Raw genomic sequence first — 21,117 nt, forward strand, 5'->3', positions numbered from 1 at the left:
CCTTCTTATTCCAGAAGTGATAGTCTTTGTGCTGTGGGTTTTCCAGAAACTTCTGCTGTGTTCACAGCACACAGGGATGAGTTCAATAACTTTTGTTTTTGAAAAGAGAGACTTCTGTTACTGAGAGACTTTCTCTCCTTGTCAAAAATTATTTCAGCAATAAATATTGGATTCTTTCTCTCACAGTATTTTTCTTCGAGACTCCTTCTGCAGATTGCCAAAGCGATCTTCAGTGTAGAATGCCTTATTTATACCAAATAAATAGTTATGATATTAGCTGAAGTACAGACCAATCAAAGATCCGTAGTTAAACGAGGACGTGTTGATTCCTCCATTCATTTTCTCCAAGAAATGCCATATAGGCAAAAAATGGCACAGTGCTTCGTTTCCAGAAGTGCTGAGCCTGCGAAACTCTGCACTCAGCTGCTGTATAAACACAACTTGAAGGGCCTCTCAGCTCAAATAATGCCACGCTGCTTTGGTTTCCTACACAGGTTGTCTGCACCCACGCTTGTGCAGATCTCAGCTGGAATAGCACTGAGGAAGAAGGGAACAGAATCCGTCCAATCCGCTGGGTCTGTAGCAGCTGGAAAAGGTTCAAGGGAAAGCATTATGGCTGTGATTACAGCTCAAAGAATTCTCATTTTATACTTCCCCGTGCTTCAGTTCTCTGCGTATAGTGGAGGAGATAATTGTTTGTCTTGGGGAGATTAGCACATCAATTAAAAGAACATCAATTAGCAAGTGCATCCAATGCAGTGGATGTTAGAAACATAAAGCGTTGTTATGGTGGCATCTAAACCTGGAGGTCTCGTGTCTCTGCATGTTTTTGTATCTTGCTTGTCTGACTGCTTTCAGGAAAGCTACTGTACAAAGCATGTCTGATTTTTGCCACTGCCAACTTTATTTTCCAGACTAAAAAGGAAAAAATGAGGGGGAAAAAAAGGCAAATTAAGCGAGGGGCATTCATGCCTGAAATGCTCATTTCAGGCAGGGCTAGAATCTGCATTTCAGATGTTTGCATTTCTATGCTTTCCTGAATGGGGTGATACTTATTGCTGTGCGTTTACCTTTATCAGTGCACTCCTTCTGGTGTGTAGTGTAAGACACTACAATGTCTTTTCCACTGGGGGAAAAAGATAATAATTGTATCTTCAGTAATGATTCATAAGCATCTATATCCCTCAAATTATTTAGTGTAGGACACATCTGAAGGGCATGACCAACCGGCAGTGGGAATGAAACACTGTGGGGAGGGAGAACTCCATGGAAGGAAATGCCAAGTGTCCGTGAGCTGAGGAGCGCGGCCTGCTCTCCTGGTCCGCGTCTTATCACCATCTTTAGTTTTCAGAAGAAAACAGCAGTCTGATTCCAGCACCAGAGCTGTGTTACGCCCGCGAGCCCCAACACTGCCAGCATTTGTGTCATTTATGCTGAGATCAGGAGCGTGCTCCTGAGTGGGGACGTGGAACCCCAAATCTTCTTCCGACACCGGAGCAGCCTCTGATGGGACGAGGGGCGTCGGCCTCACGTTGTGCCAGGGGAGGGTCAGGTGGGACAGCAGGACAACAGAGCGGTGTGCGGCGCGGTCACCGCCACGGCGGCGGTAACGGGCGACGGGGACCTCGCAGCCCTTCCCCAAACTGCGGCGCTCCGGGACCGCGCCGTCCCGCGCCCCCTCCCGGCCCGGCCCCGCCCGCGCTGCGGAGGAAGGGGAGGGCGCCCGCGGGGCCGCGGCCTCACATGACTGCGGCCGCGATGGACGGCGACCCGCCCGCAGGCAGCGCGGGTGTCGGCACAGGTACGGGCGGGGGGCGGCTGCGGGCCGCTGCACGGGGCTCCCTCAGCGCTGCCGGCTCCGGGAGGGCGATAGCGCTCTTCAGGGGCTGCTGCCTCGGCTAAAACCGGGAGGGAAGCGCGGCCGCCTTCTTCTGTCCCCGGTGGGCGCGGCGCCCGGCTCGGAGCGTCGCGTTTAATGGAGCCCTTCTGGAGCGGGCGGGCGGCCCGGAGCGGCTCCTCGCCGGGAGCCACGCGGCACGGCGCTCCCACCGGGACTTTATTCCGCCTTCCCGTGCGGCTCCGCACGGCTGATGGCTCCGGCCCTCTGCAGGAGCGGACCCGAGCTCGAGGGGACGTGGTGCGCGAGGGTTCGGCTGTGGGGCTCCTGGTGCGCGGCACGCGTGCATAGATGAACGCGTCGTGCTGGGACGCTTCCGTCCAGGGCTGATGTAAAAGGCGTTGGGACGTTGAGAGAGGGCTCCCTCGGGCACGCTGCTGCGGTTCTGCTCCCGGAGCTCAGCGTCTGAGCGCCGTGCTTCTCCGATCCGCTGCAGCACTGCTTGTGGGCTGCTCCGAGCAGCCCTAGGAAACGTGGCTTTTCTTTAGGAAAAGATCGCGTTGTGAGCACGGGGCGAGTGTCTGACGGCCTCCGTGGAAGAAGGGTATGCTGCGGAAGGAGGTATCTCTTTAATTTGGTTTGGGATCCGAGGTCTCGGGAGGCTGGTAGCCATGCCAGACTTCTTCAGGGAGCAGCAGTTTATCAGTGAGTATTCTAGCAGGACCAGGACACACAAATTCTCTAATTTGCAGCATTTCAAGCATCTTAGAGCAATAAAAAAGAAGAAAAGCTCGTGTCCAACGTATGAAGTCATTTCTGCTGAGCTGCTTGTATTGATCTTTTAACATTTTTTTTTTTGGCTCTTGCTCCCTTTTGGGTCTGTTTTACAGTGACTGCAGTGAGCTGATGCGGGTGTGCTGGCTGGGACAGGGGCTGCCCCTTCTCTTCTGGGGGTAAATGTTCATTTGTGTGTGCAGCTGCAGCAGGGCTCGGTGGGGAAGGCTGCCCCCACTGCAGACAGTACAGTTTGAGCGTAACCACTCTGTTTTCCCTCAGGAGCGCCAAGTTTTAGTAGGTTGGCACAGACTGATGGAGAGCAACGTAGCAGTTAGATAGGGAACTGGTACAAAAGGATGGGAGCGTTTCAACACAGTGGATTAGTTTGTTCAAGATGCAGAAAGTGTGTAAAAGGACCATCTGGAGGCTGGAGTGGCACGCTGTTCATTATGCTTAAATACTGAAATTTTGTAAAGCAGGAGATAACTTCTTTTGACAGGATTTCCTCGGACAGGGGTGTTTATGGAAACTTGCCAGTTTTGTAGTTAAGATAAGCTGCCCCAGTGAAAGACTTGTGTGTGAATTTGTATGGGGTATACTTACAGCTCCCAGCTCCCTGAAAGCTAACTCCTGCAGAACGGTTGTGTGTGTTAGTTGCTTTTAGTTTTCCCACTTCCACCCTCTTCATTAGAGCTGGGTGTGAGGGAGGGAAGTTCAGTCCTCCACTGAAAGAGCTGAAGGCTGCCCTACTGGCTTTGAGTTGGCTTTTATCTCTGTAGTCTTTGTGAAAATTCCTCACTGGGTTGCCCCCCACCCCCAATCCTGTTACTTCTTCAGCTTGTGTAGTTCCTTCCCACTCTGTGTCTGCTGCAGCTCAGCTCTGTGGCTGCGTGGCAGACTTAGAGATGAAATGCTTCTCCTTGTGTTCCCAGACTGGGAAATTACTTAATTAATCACTTGATCTAACAGCTTGGGTAAGAGAACAGGGCACTAGGCTCCAAGTTAGCTCTCTATTCTGGCATACAGATTTACTCTGTGATATTCAAAGGAGATAACTTGCTGGTTTTTCTCTTTTTTTTCCTCTTGCTGTTCTTTGTGGTTGTGATAAGCAGTTGGAGACCTACAGCTGTGGGGGAATGCAGAAATGCTAGCACTTAAAAATTATTAAATCAAGCTTAGATAACCTCACTTGAATATCTTTGAGCTGTGACACTGCTTCTTTTCTTGCCCCGGATCCTGAGCAGCGGTTTGAAGTTTAGTTGGGGAATCAAATGAAAACCAAATGACAGAGCTGCCCCCAGACCCTCAAAGCAGAGGAAAAAACAGCCCGGAGCAGCCAGCACAGTGTGATATGTAGAGTGAGGGAGCAGGATTAAGGAGGAAAGTAGTGTTGGAGCCTGTGTTCCTACGTCTCATTTTTGACAACATACATACTATTTTACCTTGTCTCTCTTTGGCACTGGGCAGTGTGGATTTATGACCAAACTCTTGGTCTGCAGTCACACCATCTCTTAATCAGAGCAAAACTCTCCTTATTCCTATAGATCTGTGGGTCATTTTTTTTTTTTTTTTGGATGAAGGTGGCTGACTCTTTCAGCGTTTTCCTTTCAGAATAAGAATTCTATGGATTAAAGTCCCTTTACTGACAGGAACAACCAAGTTGCACACAGTTGTCTCAGTCTCAAAAACATTTAAAGCCTTAAGAAGAAAGGTGCTTTTTTTTTGTGTGGGTTTTTTTTTTTTCTTTTTCCCTAGAACTTCTGTTTTTCTTTTTTTAGTCTTCAGGGGATTTCAAATTATGTAAGCATTATAAAAAAATAAAAAGTAAGAACAAAAAAAAAAAAAAAAGGAAGGGAGTTAATGCTGTGGTGGCAATGCTTGCTCTCAGTGAGGCTGGGATAGACACTGCCAGGGAATTCTCCTAACAGGGAGGGTTGTGTTGGGCACAGCTGGGGGAAAGGCATTTCCATAGCTCCTGAGAAGGCAGAAGGGAAGGGGAAGTGCTGATGTGTGGTTGCTGTTGCAGCGTGCCTTACCCGGCAGCTCGTGGTGGATCTTGTGTTTTTGCCAGGGGGAAACGTGAGCTATGAGCGCGCAGAAATCCGGCTCCTTGCACTCTGTTCCTGACAGCTGCTGCCTCCTGCTCCCAAGGCCGTGGCTGAGATAACAGCAGGGAAGCAGTTACTTTTCCTGAAGGCATTCCTCCCTTTTGCATTCCTTTCTCCTTGCAGCCCGCTACACATGCAACCAGTGATTCCCTGGCACCTTCCACTTGAGTACATCTCATGGGCGGATCAGCACCGAGTGTGATGAAGAGCAGTGCCAGGCAGTCAGCTATGAGCCAGTGAAGCCCTCCAGCTTTGACTGCCTGCGCTCCAGCAGGGAGGGGAGAGAGGCACAGCCACGCGGGGCAGGTTGGAGGCAGGGTGGGGGGCTGCTTGTGTGCGATGAGCAGTGAGCTGTGGGTTGTTCCCTGGGCCCTTTCAGCCCAGGCAGCAGTTCTCACAGTTCTTTCAGAAGCAAACAAAAATTAGGCTGTGCTTTAAATACTTCTCTAAGCTTCTGTTTCTTGTCTTCTCGCTCTCTGCCTGTCTGTATATGTGTGCATATGTGTATTCCCTACCTCATTTCTGTATTCATTTACAGCTCTATGTATATAAACTCTGCTAGATGATGATCTGAGGTGAAAGGGAACGTTTCAAAATGAGCTGTTCTCCAGCAGAGCACGTGATGGGAAGCATTAAGTGTTTTGTTACGGTGCGTGTAAATCCTTTTATTGGTCGAACGCGGGAGCTCATACCAATGAGTTCCCACTATTATCCACCATTCCTGGCCCGCGTTGTCCACCACTCCTGGCCAGGGTTCTCAAGGCTGTTTCTGAATTGAGTGCTCAGTGAGCAGGGCGAAGGACGGGCTGCTCAATAGTTGCAGTGTGTGTTGTTCTGCAGGGTTAATATTAACGCTGGAGTGGTGTTTTCTGGAACAAGCTAACAGCTCCAAAGTAACCGTAGTGTTCTCAGACCAGCGTTCCAGGGTGCACGTTCATGTTGGCTAGCTGTCCTGTTAATGAGGAAGATGTGTTATTAATTAAAGTGTAATTATTCACTATGTACAGCTCTCTGATTTGAATGGCTTCGTGCATTTAGGCAAGGTGGGATGCAGAATAGTTACAGTTTCAGGAAGAGCTGGATATGTGAACTGCTGATAAAGAGAAGGTATTTCCTGTAGGTGAGTTTTAGAACACAAAATTTGAGAATAACTGGGCAAAGTGTTTCAAGTGAAGGAACGTTGTGTCTTGATCTCTGTGTGGGGTTTCACTCTGCTGCTGTCTTTGAGGCAGTGTGGGTGCAGGCTGCTGCAGTGGGCATGGGAGTCCTCAGCATCACGTCACTGACAGTTTGAGTCCTGCAGTAGATTCAAGGACTTAGAGGATAACCATGAAGCCTTCAGTATTTCTTCTGTAAGTCCTTCCTTGTGGTCTGGATCTGTTCCCACTGGGGGTGGGCAGCTCACCAGCTGATGCTGAGCCCCTGATGAGGGAGCAGTTGTCACAGAATCCTTGCTGTCAGCTGGCCAGCAGGACCACCACAAGGGAGAGTGGCTCAGTAGGCAGCAGGAGCATCGTGTTGGTGCAGATCAGAACTTCTCTCAGAAGCAGGTGGGTTGTGTTTGGGCCAGCCCTGCTTTGGCAGACTGTTTTGCTGTGACTTCCTCTGAAATGCAAGCCAGTGGTTGAGCAACACAGGGCCATGGAATTCTGTTTAAGCCTGTGTGCCTGCACGGCAGAAATAACAAAACCTTCTGAGTCACGTTGCATTTCACTCATGTGTCCTAAGCAATTAAAACCATGCATTACGAGGGCATACAGCAGGAGAACCACTGCTCCAGGAGCGAGGCTGTCTTGTGCTTTTCATAGTGTGTGTGTTTTTGATGCTTCCTCTTGATAGTGTGCTTGCTGATACCCTGCTGCACCATCACATGTTAGGTAGGAGGGTTTTGCTACACTGGGAAATCATTTGTCTTACTCTCTGTGTCCTGAGTTGTTTTTTCCTTCCTTTCCTTTCTCAGTTCAGCATCTATTTGAAGTGCAGTGTAGGTACTTTAACACTATATCCAGCAGAATCCCATATCAGCTTGAATTAGCTTATATTTTTGCAGCATATTTCTGGCAATTAACTGGAACTTTTAGCAGCTCTTTGTAGGTGGGGTTAACAGGTGATTATTCAATTAAAGCAGAGTTGTTAAGACTTGCATCTCTGAGTCACGTTTGCAGGAATCTGAAGCCTGACAAGACGTGTGGGATAAGGCCATTTGTCCTGGGTTTGGGTTGGTCTCCTTATAAGCCCTTCTACAAAAGGAAGACTGAAGCTGTGTATCTGGAGGTTGCCTGCTTTCTCCTTTTTCCAGAGCCTCGAGCACATGAAGGAACAGGTGGGGAACCCTTAGGAGGAGGTCAGGGCTTTCGAGTTGAGGTTATGAATCTGTATCCTCCTGAAGGAACTTCTGAGGCAGATACCAACCTTTTCAGTGATGTATCAAAGCTTACAGGGAAGATTCTTGCTTCTGTAGTTACAGTCTTCTTGTGTTATCAACATTTTAGGTGTCCTTAAAAAGGGCTGCAACTTCTATGCATTTGCAAGGAGGGGATGGTTAACGCTCCACAGCTTTAAACAGTTTTTCATCAGTGGATTCAACTTGCTTTTAAAAGAGCTTGCTCGCAGTGTCCCTCTTACACAACGTATTCAGAGAGGAAGCAGCTCATCTGTTCCAGACTGGAGAGCACAGCCCAGGTGTGGGTTGAATAGATTCCAGGGTTATATCCACATTTCTCACCATGTTTCTGTCTTTTCCTATGTGTAAAATGGGTAGAAAAGAGAAATTGCTTTGTGGAAGAATGTGAGCTTGGTTTGCAGTCATGTAACATACAGTTACGGAGTCAAGTTCAGAGAGAGGACTTCAGTTTGGTCATTCAGAAGTAAGAGAGCACTCTGAATCATCCTCCTTTCCCCTTCTTTGGTGCAGTCTGTCTTCCAGGCCGTATTGTTACAGCCATCTTTTTTGCCTTTGCATCTTGCTGAGAATTAGTTAGGATCTCTCTGACCAAAGCTGTGCTGTTATGGCTGAATTCAGTGTGTGGCAAAAACAAACAAACAAAAAAAAAAACCCAACAGAACTCAGCAAAATAAAAACCAAACAGGATGGGTTTATCTACAATAATAGAGTGTGCATTTGTAAGATTTTTGCCTGAGCTTGCTGAGATAGAGGAACTCTAGGGTTGATAAACATTGCTGGGATCTGTTTCCTGCTGCTATCGAACTGACATAGTAAATTACTGCAAATCATGCATGCTCCAGCATACTGTCATATAATTTAATAGAGCTATGTCAAACAGAGCGTCTCTTTCCTTTGTAATGGCACATGAAATGAATCTAACAACTCTCTGCAGTGCAGTGAAAGAACACGTTCTCTTTACTTCCACGATTTGTTCTAGGCAGAATCCAAAAGTGCTGAGCTAGGGCTTCATTCATTTTGGCAGATCCTGCTGTGGTGGGAGCTGGACAGACAGGAAACACAGGCCTCCGAGCTGAATCACGGCACGAATTTGGCCTGTGAATCTCCTGCTCAGTAGAGATGGCTTCCTGACTCGATATAATTGGTGGTGCTTCTGGGTGCAGTGGAGAGGGAGGTACGATGTCAACGTGTGGGAAGTAGCATAGCCTCCTGGGGGAGGAGTGGCTCGAGTGCTCTTCTGGTGGTGTTGCACCACTGTGGGAGCTCTGAGTGAGGGAACGGGATGTTTTAAGGCTCCTTTCTATACCGTCTCAATGTCTGTTGGGCTGTTTTATCCCTTTTTGTCTTTCAGATTTTGCAAAGCCTCCAGTAAATGAACCGCGGGAACCGGAGCAGTTCCTAATGCAGGCACCCCCGGGAAATCCGCTGCTGCTTCCCCACACCCTGCAGGAGCTATTGAGCAAGGACAGCGTGCAGGTGGAGCTTATACCTGAGAAGAAGGGCCTTTTTCTGAAGCATGTGGAATATGAGGTTTCCAGCAAGGTAATGTGATCAAGCATTGGTTGTGTCCTCTGAGGAGCATCCGTGCACTTGCTTTTGGCAGTGTTGTCTGAGTTGCTGTGCTGGATGGTGCTGGTTTGGGTAGGCTGGTGGTGCTGGCTGGCTTTAAGTGCACTAGGCTCATGCTTTCTCTCCAGGTGCTTCTGCAGTGTGGCACGTCTTCTAGCTGAGGACTGATGCATCATCAGCTAGTTTTGCAAAGTCACTGGGTAATGCTCAGGTGACTGGCCAGCCGGGCGCACTGTGAGCTCTGTACAAAAGCAGATGTATAACACTGAGAAATCAATGACTCCATAACAGGTTGCTGTGTGCTGTTCCACGTTTCAGGTTGCTTAGAACTTGTGAAGAAATAATGTTGGCAGTGCTAAACTGAAATCCTTAATAAACAGAAATGAATCCTTCTGCCACTTCCCGTTTACTTGCCCTGCAAGGTTCCATCCATGGGGTTAGCAAAGACTGAAGTCGATGCATCTCTTCCTGTTTATGGAATGGACAGTGAAATAGCTCTCCAGTAGATTGGGTGTCTCTTTTCAACAAAGAAATCTATTCAGAGTACACTGTGAGCAATTTGTGTGTCCTAAGCCACCAAAAATACCGTTACTGAGCAGCAATCAGACTGTTGTACATATTTGGCATCACTTATTTGTGGTGAAGTTTAGGGCTTCAGATTAATGTCTGGAAGATCATCAGATATTGTTGCATGGGGGAAAATGGCAGAGTGTTTCTGTGGGCTCTTGAGGAGTTGATGCTTTTGCCATAAGTACAAGACACGGGTCTGAAAGACCCTGCTGGTCTTGCTAGGTTTTGAATTTAGGAGTCCATTACCAGCTCATCTCAGTCGCTGTCACCCCTCTCAGTTCTAGCTGTAGATGCTTCTGCAGGAAGTAGAATAACTTGCCCTTGATCTTCAATGAGGAACTGCAGCACAAATCAGCATCAGATTTCAGATGAGACAGAGGGAGGCCCTAGGGGCCATAGTCCTTGTGCTCCAGTTATCTGCCTCGTTACTGTACCTCTGAAAATGCATAGTGCTGCTGTAAGTGGTGGGTGACATGCAAAGCAAAAGTGATGAGAAAGTGTATAGTTGTATGTAGTCTTTCTTACCAGCTGTTGCAGTGGGTGAGCAGTATTTTCTCCTACCTTCCTACCACAAGCCTCTAGGAGTGAGAAATATTTTATTTCTGCACTCTCTGGGTGTGATTTTCCTTTCCTTTCTGCAGCTTACATTAGGGAGCTGTGGAAGTGCTGCTGATTGTCCGGCCTATGAGTTAATTTAAAGTTGTTTCTTCCTCCCTTGCAGAGATTCAAGTGCTCGGTCTATAGGCGGTATAACGATTTTGTGGTGTTCCATGAGATGCTGCTGCAGAAGTTCCCGTATCGTATGGTGCCAGCACTTCCACCAAAGAGGATGTTGGGAGGTAACCTTGGCTCTTTGCGTTGTCTGGAAGTCATGGTGTGAGTGTGATCGAGATACATCGCTGAAAATAAATACTTGGAAGGGTTCAGTTCAGGGCGGGCAGCGCAGTGATGGTAACAGCTTTAGCAGGGCACTGTGTTACAGTGTTCCCTCACACAGGAGCCTTATGGCAGCACTGATCACACTGAGCTTACCTACAAAAATGTGTCCTTACGGATTAACCGAGTGCCTTAAAGTGACCAATTCCCTCTTCGTTTTTTTTTTCCTGTTACAAGAAAGAGCTTGCCAATCTGCTTAAGGTAACTAGAAATTAAAAATGAAGGCTGGGATTGACATCCTTCTCCTTGAGTACACTGTAGCTGCTAGGAGCCAATGAAGTAACCCAAGACCAAGGCATATGAAAGCTCCTTCTCCAAGTTTTGTAGGCAAAACTTTTAAACTCCTGTTATTTAAAATGTTGCATAACTATATAAAATCCTGTCTTGTTTTTTGCTTTATCTGTGCGAGTGCAGCTTTTCACTGCCTTGTCTCCTGCCCATACTGCTCAGTTTAATGTGTTTCAGTAAGTAATTGATTTTATTCAAGGACTCTGTGTATTGCTGCAGTAAAAAGGAGCTGGTAGACAGTGGACAGAGCAGGGTTTGTAGTGAGCCACAGCAGAGCAAAATAACCTTATTGGGGAGTTTCAGTGGTCATAGCTCAGGATGGAGTGCAAACTGTCTTTTGAGGTGGTGAAAACCAATCTTTGAAGTTCATTCAGTGTTCTCTGCTGGGATCTTCCAGAATTCCCACTTCGTGAAGCACCTATAAGCAAAGTGACCCTTCTGAGCTATCTTAGCAGAGAGAAGATGCTTGAAAGACATTTCTAATACGTAAAACTTGTCTGCTGCTTATTTCCTGGCATTTCTGATGTATTGATACTTCTATTTGCTCACTGGTTCATTTCCTATCATGCACATGAGATGTGTTACAGAAAATTTGATGGCATTGTTTAGGAACAAATGCTAGTAGTGCAGTCCTGATGGTGGTCCAAAACTTTAAGGCAAAAAGTGATGATTGCTTTTAGTACAGGGACTTTAAATATAGAAAAACTGTGTAAGAGGTATTAAATAAACTATATTCAGGAAAAAGGAAATGGAATGGGAACTTCTCGGTTCTGAGTGCATTAGTGACCAATAAATGCAGATGCTGAACACAGTATTTGACAGGTCAGAGTAGCTGTGTGATCTGCCACGTTCCTTAGTCTCAGAGCCTGAAGAGCAAAGCTGTATGATCAGGATATTCCTGTGCTAAGTTATGCCCTTACCTCCGTGATGGCTGCTCTCATCTGTCTGTCAGGTGAAGGAAGATTGATGGTCTGCTTTGCACATTTTGGCAAATTTTAGCAGCAAGTTTTAAGGCAGGTGATACAGGGAGTAGGTGACTCCTGGAGTCTTTGTGTGGGCTAAAGAGGGAGCAAAGCCCAGTCTAGATCTGCAACCCTAATGACTGAGAAAATCACGTGATGGGTGACACCGTTGGAAAGATGATTGTAGAGGCTCTGTGTAGCCCAGACTCCCAGCTTAAAAGTGCAGCAAAAAGCAACTTCGTGATTTGAAAATGTTGTCATGGATAAGTTTTGGTTATCCACTTGTCCATATATTCCTTTGATTTCAGTCTTTGTTGCTTTCTACTCCTTCAGATTTATTTTAATTGAATATTTTCATCTTTCCTGCGAAGTCACTAGGATCTCTGATCCCTGCTTCACTGCAGGACCACCAGATTGAAACCCTTCCTGTTTTGAGAAGGAAGAAGAGCTCAACTTCTTCCTCCTGGACAAGGGAGGCCTTTGCGTGGATGTACTGTGGGTTGAGATGCAGATTTTCAGAGTACTTTCAGTATCGTGGGAAAAAGATAAGCACGGATATTGGCACAGCAGCTGAATAAACCCAACCCTTTCTTTATTAGGAGTGGTTTCAGGTCTTAGACTCAGTTGTTTAACCTGCTTACTTGACCTGTCCTGTGGAAATACACACGTGAATATATATGCAGGATGTTTCAGTAAGATATGAAGTACCACTTGAGGGAATAGTTGTCCTGGTTGGCAGTCTAAAAATGTGTTTTAGGGAGCGACGGTATCCGTCACCACTCTTTGATTTTCTTCAAGTGCACCAGCAAGGCTTATAAGTATGAGGAAATTCCTGGATGGAGTGTTTTCTTTTCTCTCTTTCTGAGCAACTGTAATATGTACTGTGCTAACTGAAATTTGGCCTTCCTGCAGCCGATCGAGAATTCATAGAATCAAGGAGGAGAGCTCTGAAGCGCTTTATAAACCTGGTGGCTCGACATCCCCCCTTCTCTGAAGATGTGCTCTTGAAGCTCTTTCTGTCATTCAGTGGCTCAGTGAGTATTTGTTGGTGATAGTCTGAGTTTGCACACATTCCTGTCACTGCTCTCCTGGGCAGAGTTCAGAGGTGTTTTTGACCTCCGCGTTGTTGCTCCCTGTGATGAGGAGCACTGTCTCTCAAGAGGTATTTCTATAGCTGGAATGTGGAGTGTAAGTTCGTTTGCTGCCACAAATGCAATACTTTGAAAATGGTAACTGTTCTTAGAAGCATACATATGCGATTCCCTTTGAACTAAATCTAACCTATACAAAGCTTGATCCAATAAACAGTGTCTTACTATTACAATGTGAGATTTCTAGGCAGGCTGGCTATCCTTAGAATCAAATGAACATGAAAGAACTTTGTCTTCTTTAGGATGTACAGAATAAACTCAGAGAGTTGGTCCAGGGAGTGGGAGATGAATTTCTGACCTGCAGATTAGCTACCCAGGCCAAGGTACGTATATGTATTTCTTACCACGTTTAATGCTGATTTAAATGTCTCTCTTCTCCAGGTGAATCAGTTCTGGTATTTGGTGATAGAGTCCTTTGGTAGGAGAGAACTGTTTCCAGAGTTGGAAGGACTTTTAAACTCTGAGTTTCTTAGGAAATAGAAATAAATATCTGACTCTTGGAGGCCTGGTATTTCTAGCTAAATGCTGGTTCATGAATGTGAGATGAACCTGATTCTGAGTACCTGTACTTGCATAACAAACAAGTGACCACACCATACGATTGAAGAGCTAATATCTAGACTGATGTCTTATCAAGTCACCACTCTGTCTTTCTCTCTGGGAGAGTAATCTGGATTGCTTTAGGGAAGTCAGGTGGAAGTCTGTGCTGATCTGTTTATCCCAGAGGTTCGTGCTGTGGTGGACTTTCAGCATACACTCGCTGTTCTCTGAGCAATTTTGTAGTGGCTGTTCAGGTTCATGTTCTGCTAGCAGAACGTTTTGCTATTGGAGCTTAACTGAGGCTGTGGTGATGCACAGGTCGGAAGGAACTTACTTGAGCTGTCAGTATGTGCTTGTCCCAGCAATGCTGGCAGTTATTAGTAGCTTCCAGTCAGAACTGGTGAACTGGGAACCTCCCAATCTGTGCTCTGACTGTGTAGTGGAGGTGTGGGTTTTGCCAGCATGTCTGTACCTGTATTTGAACCTCTTTCTGCCTCTGAGATTTGAGGCTGTTTGTGTGACATCTGGCATGGATATCTAAATTGCAAAACTCATCTCTCCAGAGTTGTCACGGGGTGGGGAGAGTGAGTGCAAGAGAAATCGGTGTCTCTCCTAACTCTGGTGCCCCTGTGGTTATGGAATGTGAATGCGCCTCTGACATATCCACTCGTAACCTCCCCTGTGCTTCTTCAGGACTTCCTCCCAGCTGACATACAGGCCCAGTTTGCTGCCAGCAGGGAGCTCATCAGAAATATTTATAACAGCTTCTACAAGCTGCGGGACCGTGCGGAGAGGATAGCTTCTCGAGCCATTGATAACGCCTCCGATCTTCTCATATTTGGGAAGGAATTAAGGTAGGTTGGGTGAAAGAAGATTTGCTCATGTGAACACTTCTACTGAGAACTGACAACTGTTGCAAAGGGTCTGGTAAGAACAGGTGTTTTGATGCGTGCTGTATGCCATAATCAGGTTGTCCTAACTGAAAAATAAGATCGTATGTGGTTTCCTCTAAGGCTGCATGCCACAGACCAGCAGAAGTACATAGCACTACCTTGACGCTTGGGTGATATTGTCTCATTTTCCACTGTGTACTCGGTGTCGTGTTGGTGACAGTGCAGTAGTAGCTGTGCACTGGGAGCTGTTTGAAATTCTGAACAACTCTCTGCAAATTAGTGCATCAACCGAGAGGAGTTTGTTCCCTGAACTTAATCATTCATTCTGTTCTCCCAGTGCTTTGGGCTCAGACACTACACCGCTTCCTTCCTGGGCTGCTTTGAATAACAGCACGTGGGGGACTTTGAAGCAGGCCTTGAAGGGTCTGTCTGTTGAATTTGCACTTCTGGCAGATAAGGCCGTGCAGCAGGTGAGTTCATCTGTTTTTTGTGCTCCTTTTTGTAAAATGAGGAAGGTGCATTGCTGTCTTATGAATCACAAGATCTGTGGGCATAGACATTTAAAGACTTAAAAAGGAGATTGTAATGCAGGCTTGCATCCTCAGCCAGCAGCTTGTTCAGGTGTGAATGAAAGAACTGGGCCAGGTTTGAATGGAGAAAGGATATAATGGGGAAAAGGAAAGGAGGGAAGGGCCTGCTTTCTTTTTTCCTGTTAGGTGGTTATTGGACAAGTTCAGTTGAGTTGTTTGCTGCACAGTCTGTGTTCTGTCTTATTTGCCTGCTGCAGAGAATCCAGAGTTTCTAAATCAAATTTTGACATTCATGTTCCTTACTTGAACATTACACGAGAGCCGTTCAGACAGAAGTGTCCTGTGTAAGTGTGCAATGTGATTGTGGCAGTTAGAACAATGTGAGGTTGTGGCATATGGAAAGTAAGAGTAATAGTTTTGTCTTCGCATCCCATTGTGTTAAAATATTCAGCACGCTTTTATCAGTGAGTCAGACCAGCTCTTTTTCTCCAGTGTTTGTTCCAGAGAGTTCTACTGATATGGGAAGGAAAGGCAGTATTTAGTAAAAAGAAAAAAAAGTTGCCACACTTAGCTTGGCGTCTCATTTATGCCCTCTGATGCATGAACTATTATGGGAAATATGTATTTATAGGTTTAATGGATTCGTGATCTTGTAAGAAGGGAAGGTGGAAGATTGGAGGAGTCCTCAGAAACAAATTTCGATGCAGAGAGAGCTGGAAGGTCTGGTGTGCAGCACTGGGGAGCTCACTGCTCTGCCTCTGATACTGTGTCAGTGGGAACAGCTGCTCTCAGTCCAGTTCAGGTTTTTGTTCTGCATGCTGAGGACAGAGCACTACCGTTATGTCTGAAAGATTTCTGATGGAGTTGTGTAAGCACTGCTGTGCCCTGGAGAATACTGTGGAGGGCCTGCATGGATTTGAAGAACTGTGATGTTGGTTCTTGCCAGGCTTACATAAAATGTACTTTTTCCTTGTTTTCTAGGGTAAACAGGAAGAGAATGATGTGGTGGAGAAGCTGAACCTTTTCCTGGATTTACTCCAGTCCTATAAAGTGAGCTTTGCTGTTCTTCTGCCAGTGAGAAAGTCGCTTAGAGCAAGCTTGTGCTCTTCAGAGGGTGTGATGCCAACAAGATGGAAAACTGTCTGGGAGGGTGGGTCAGAGGCACAGGGGGACGGGAGTGGCTGTTGGCCTTGGTTGGCTGCACGGCCGTACTGATGAGCTGTTCTGGTGATGAGATGTTGCCAAATGGCAAACACGTCCAGGAGGAGTTCAGAAATCTGACTGCTCGAGTTGCACAGATCAGCCAACCTTCTTCCAGATTTGGCTGCTTTTGTGTCAAAAGAGTGAATGAGATGGCTTCTGTTTGGTCAGTGGAGACAGTTCCTGAGTTCAGCCATGAACAAAAGGATTTTTGTTGATATCAGTCTCTCAGTCAAAGGCATTTCTTTTAGAAGCACTGAGTGAAACTGCACTTGGCAGCCTCTCCTGATGTTCCCACGCTGGGACTGAAATAGAAGGGCGCTGGGAAGCTATTACTGCAGTTAATTGCCAGCTCTTAATATTGAGAAGGTCATGGAAGATAAGTGGTCTGATAAGATCCAAAATGTTGGCCAGAGTGATGTTACGGATTGCTTGGGCCTGTGCCACTGAGCTTAAGTGGCACTTGAATTCTTAGCTAACAGAATTTTTTACCTTCTTAAGAAGAAAAAAATACATCTGCAGCATAGGAATAATAAAAGCATGACCGTGTCTTTGTGTTCCTGATGTTCTTGGCTCTCCTGCTTGCTGTCCCTCAGCACCACGCTTCCACTAAGTACCTACTTTTTATTTGCTTCTTTTCCTCTATGAAGGACCTGTGTGAAAGGCATGAGAAGGGGGTACTGCACAAGCACCAGAGAGCGCTGCATAAGTACAGCATGATGAAGAAGCAGATGATGAGTGCCACTGTGCAGAACAAAGAACCGGAATCAGTGGAGCAACTGGAATCTCGAATTGTGGAGGTAGTGCAGATGCGTGGGGAAAGCAGAGTGGTACAGCTCAGTCATATTTGCAAGAAGCCATTGGCTTTTGAGTAATTTGAGCTACCTGCTGTGCTACAAGGATAACACATTTGTTTTCTTCAGTGTTTGTTACTGGTTCTCTGGCAACATGACATTTGCAGGAGATGAGGAAAGCAATAGTCCATGAGATGGAAAGTGCAGTTGCTGTCATATCATGTGAGACTGGGCACTGCCTGTGCAGTTATGTGCTGTAAGGTTCCTGTTATGTGCTTGAATTGACATAGTGGTGAGGAGTAATGTCTTCTGCAAATGGGTCTCCTTGGCACCCTCACCCTGGGATTGCGTTTCACCGAGCTCCTTCTCTTTCAGCAAGAAAATGCCATCCTAACTATGGAGCTGCGGAATTACTTCTCTTTGTATTGCCTGCATCAGGAGACACAGCTCATCCACATCTATCTGCCTCTCACGTCCCACATCCTGGGGGCCTTTGTCAATTCCCAGATCCAGGGTCACAAAGAGGTGAGCTCTTTGGCCAAAATGTGAATGAGAATTTTGTACTGATTTTTCTCCTGTGGGCCATCTTCTAATCATCGATCCAGACAGGATCTTCCATAACTTATTAAAAAGTCAGCTAAGGTATTTTCAGTAAGGGGGCAAGCATCAAGGCTAGCCTGTAGCCCTTCTAAGGAAAGATTTGTGCTCACTTGTTACAGCACCATCCAGAAGTGGCAGTCTGGGTATGCTGGATTTCTCCAGAGTGCTCTGTCAGACTTGTGTTGTGCTGCTGGGTACCTTGAGGCTGCTGCTAAAGTACGGAGTGCTGAGCTCCTGTCTTACCTCGTTGTCCTGTTTGTGTCCTCTCCTTTTCCATTCACAGATGAGTAAAGTTTGGAATGAATTGAAGCCGAAGCTGAGCTGCCTCTTCGTGGGATCTAGCAATATGCCAACTCCACCATTGTCACCTCCAGATGGAAACTTCTTCTCCAATTAATACTCCGAGCACCTAGCGTGAGCAAGAAGTGCAATCATGGGAGGGGTTGGACCTCTACCTCCAGATGTTAGAATGAATGAATCCTCCAAACAGCTTTTTTTTTTTTTTCCTTTTTAAATACTGCTGCTTTGAGCTGCTCTCTGATTTAGACAGACTGGAAGTGGGGCAGAACATACAGATAAAAAGACACTCTTAATTTTGGAATGCTCTAGAGCAGAGCTGATTTTTGTTATCTTGCAGACAGTTGCTGTGGGGGCAGGATGTGGCATGGTGCAGTAGGTGCTGTGGTTATTGCTGATTCCTCTGCATTTTGTTCTAACTGTCCTTCAAGAAGGTTTATCTGCACACGTGCTGAGAAGCTTCTGAGGTGCTGAGATGAACAGAACTTGCTCATAGAGAAGATATGGATTTCCTTTTAGGTTTGGGAGGGGCCTGTGTTAGAGGCGTATGAGGAAGAGGAAAGCCATCCCATTGATAGTTTGATTTATTACTGATAGGCCTAAAGCAAAATACATGAACTGAGTGGGTTTGCTAAGCTGGTTGTGTGCAGGGCAGCACCTGAGGACTTACTCAGCTGATTCAGTCTGGGTCCAAAGGTGTCTGGGTTGGGGAACCTAGAGGAGTTTGCCTGACATAAATGGGAATGTAATAGAACAAGACACTCCTCGGTTGTAAACCATTCCTGTTATCCAAGCTGGACAGCTACAGCACAGCATGGTTAATTCTTCTGGTGTTCTGACATCCATCTGCTGGGTTGCTGTTTAGGATGGTGGGAGAGTTGTGGCCCTGTGGCTGATTTCTCCTCTGCTCTAGTATGAAATGAAGTATCCTGTTACATTGGTGGGCCGGGACACAGTGCTGATAAAACAGATCAGCAAAAAGCAGTATTTATTGGGGTGTTACTGAAGTTGTCTTTTCCAGCTCTGGGTGGCACCGGGGTCTGTGAAGAGCAGGCAACGAAAGTAACAGTTCTCTAAAGATAGCACAGCCCTCAGTAATGAGGTTTTCAGGATGATATCTGATTGTGATAAAGGGACTAATTATTATTCTCCATGTCTCATTTTATATCTCTAGTGACTTTCCCTCATGAGGTAAATGGCAGGGGGAGGAGAACTCGCATGTCACCTTACCTTAGGGGGAACTTTATCCTCTAGAGAAACTGATGCGTGAAGGGTCTGGAAACATCTATAACAAAACTTGACGTGATCAGGGCTCCCCTGAACCAGTTTCTGTGGGACCAAGTGAGTCTGCCCAAGGGGAGCTTCACACTTGGCTTCTTACAGGAGGTTTTGTCCTCTTGGTGGAAAGGAAGCATGTTATCATGGGTGAGCGCTCACTCTTAAACTGGAACTGTTAAAGTATTTTCCCTTTGGGGAACTTCCTCAGTAGCAGGAAATGATTGCAATCTTCCCATCACAAAAGGCTTTTTTTTATGCGTGTCTTTTATTTAGAAAATTAAATACAACATGAGGTCTTCCTCAACCAGGTGGAAATTATGGGTTAGGTTCTTCAAGAGCAAGATAATAAGCTATTTGCCTGGTTTCGTATCCCTGTTTGCCCTCAGTGTGTGGGAAGCTGCACTTAATGTGGGTGAAGTTCAGGGGTGCTGGGCCTTAAGGAGCGTGCAGGGTGTCTTGTTTAACAGCCATGTTCAGAATACACTATCAAAGCTTTTTATAGCAGTTCAGAAATTAACTCTCTCCTGAGTCTTTCCTCCCGTGCAGTGGCCTGGTCCATTAACTGCTGATGGCTGTGTCACATCTCTCCTGAAGATTTCCAAAGCAATGCAGAAGAGATTCTGTTCACAATCCAGAGCCCAACTGCCTGGGGAGGGAAATGTTTCTACAGTGTAATAGCAAATAAGACCTCATCTCAAGAATGGCACTCGAGGGGCGTTTAGGGTTGGGTTCTTTTCCCCCTCCCCTGCTTGTCCTAGGAACATAGTAAGTGTAAAAACGCATCTAACCGTGTTCCTGACCTCTTTCCTACCACCTTTAGAAGGTGCTGGCTGCTTACACACAGGGATTGTTTTGTCTTAGTACACGTCCTCTTTTGTTGAGCTTTGTTTGCTGATGTGGTGAGCAGTCAAACCAAGCAAATGCTGTATGCTTTGGAGGATCTGATACCTCCTGTGCTGTGTGGGACTGGGGTGTGTTCTGGGAGCTGGTGCTTTGCAAGTTCTCTGGGATGAAATGTTGCACTTTTCAGTGAGGGGGGAAAAAAAGGTGTTATTTCAGATCTTAAAAGCAAAACAAAAAGCCCACAAACAAAATGGAGTTTGCTGTTCTTCTAAGCAAGAGTTCTCTAATTCAGATGTACAGAATACCACAGGTCCCACAACCTCTAAAGAAATCAGAATTATGCTTCTGTAGAGAAAGCAGGGTTTTGGGGTGGGATTTTCTTGTTTTGCCTTTTTTTTTTTCCTTTATTCACCTAGTATTTTGACAGCAAAAGCCTGGCATTCTCAAAGCTGGGTCAGCTCATGGCCTTTCCAGAGTTCATTTCATACCAGGCTGTCAGGCTCCTGTCTCGCTCCTGACCGCGTGCACGCTGTGTTTCATACAACCCTTCATTTTCAAACCTTCAGTTTGGGAGGCTGACCATGTGCCAACAGCAGTATCGTATTCACTTCAGTAGCTGAGGGGTTTCTTCACTCTTTTGGTCCTGTTGAGATGTGTCAGACCTGTAGAGCACAGCTTCCTTGTTCTAAGAGGAATGCAGCAGAGGAATGCAGTCACCTGATTTGACTTCAGTTTCTATCTGCCCCACTTACAGTGCTCAGGAGGCAGAACTGGTTACCTCTGTGCTGTTGTCTACTGCAGGGAACTCTGTCTACAAGGGTGAGAACAAGACTTCAGTTGCTTCCGTTGCTGTAGCTGGGTAGATTGCAATAAGCACTGAGCAAATCATAAGAGTAACTGAAGAGCATGTGCTGCCCATCCAAGTACTGCTGTTCCTGTAAGGTGTCGTGCCAAAGAGTTAATGTGCCTTCTTGGGTGGAAGCTTTCTGTGTAGTGCTTGAGCTCGTGGTGACTCTCTCATCTTTAGAAGAACTGATCAAAAAGGCCTCCAGTCTTTGTGTCTCAAATATCATGGAGGTATCAGGGCAGTAAACAGTGGGGACGTGGGAAAATGTCTTATCAGAAGGGCTGTATGTTTTTGTCACTGCTAAGCTCCCAGCTGTGCCTGGCACCATGCAGATTGACCAATTCTGTGTTGGAAAGGTGTCCAAATGACAAGATTTACAATACAACCTTCATCTTTGCTTCTTTCCTTCTTCTTTGAAAGTTGCTCTTCGTAACATGTTTTCAACAGTGCCTTGCTGCATTCCAGTGCTTTTACTCTTCTACTCTGATCGCACAGGGGTGTAATTCCTGGCATTTTTAACAGGCTGATTCATGGTCTTCACTTTCTGCTGCTCCTACAAGAACTACTAGCAGTCTCCACACTTGCAGCATAAGCAATAGTCACTACTCTTTGTCATGAGCTAAAACTCAGTGCTGGTGAAAGCATCTTCACAAAAGGATTGAGCTGACTGCAGAACAGGGGATAGCAAATGCA

At 46.2% G+C, this 21,117-nt stretch overlaps 1 protein-coding gene across 1 annotated transcript; it reads left to right on the forward strand.

Annotated features, from left to right (window-relative positions):
• The first annotated feature begins 1,743 nt into the window (after positions 1–1,743).
• Positions 1,744–18,042, forward strand: SNX8 (sorting nexin 8). The gene is made up of 11 exons (XM_065732915.1): positions 1,744–1,801; positions 8,478–8,668; positions 9,987–10,104; positions 12,364–12,485; positions 12,845–12,925; positions 13,836–13,996; positions 14,373–14,505; positions 15,547–15,615; positions 16,416–16,565; positions 16,935–17,084; positions 17,443–18,042. The coding sequence occupies exons 1-11, from the start codon at positions 1,744–1,746 to the stop codon at positions 17,554–17,556; spliced, it is 1,347 nt and encodes a 448-aa protein (XP_065588987.1). The 3' UTR covers positions 17,557–18,042.
• Positions 18,043–21,117: the final 3,075 nt, after the last annotated feature.

This window comes from Cyrtonyx montezumae, unplaced genomic scaffold, assembly GCF_038088225.1.
Source record: "Cyrtonyx montezumae isolate F1298 unplaced genomic scaffold, pur_monq_1.0 scaffold_16, whole genome shotgun sequence".
Lineage (NCBI taxonomy): Eukaryota > Metazoa > Chordata > Aves > Galliformes > Odontophoridae > Cyrtonyx > Cyrtonyx montezumae.

Excerpts from the sequence above, each read along its gene's own strand:
- SNX8 (XM_065732915.1), top strand. The coding sequence starts at position 1,744 with ATGACTGCGGCCGCGATGGACGGCGACCCGCCCGCAGGCAGCGCGGGT. Across the intron at positions 8,669-9,986 it reads AATATGAGGTTTCCAGCAAG|AGATTCAAGTGCTCGGTCTA; the intron begins GTAATGTGATCA and ends CCTCCCTTGCAG. Across the intron at positions 15,616-16,415 it reads ATTTACTCCAGTCCTATAAA|GACCTGTGTGAAAGGCATGA; the intron begins GTGAGCTTTGCT and ends TCCTCTATGAAG.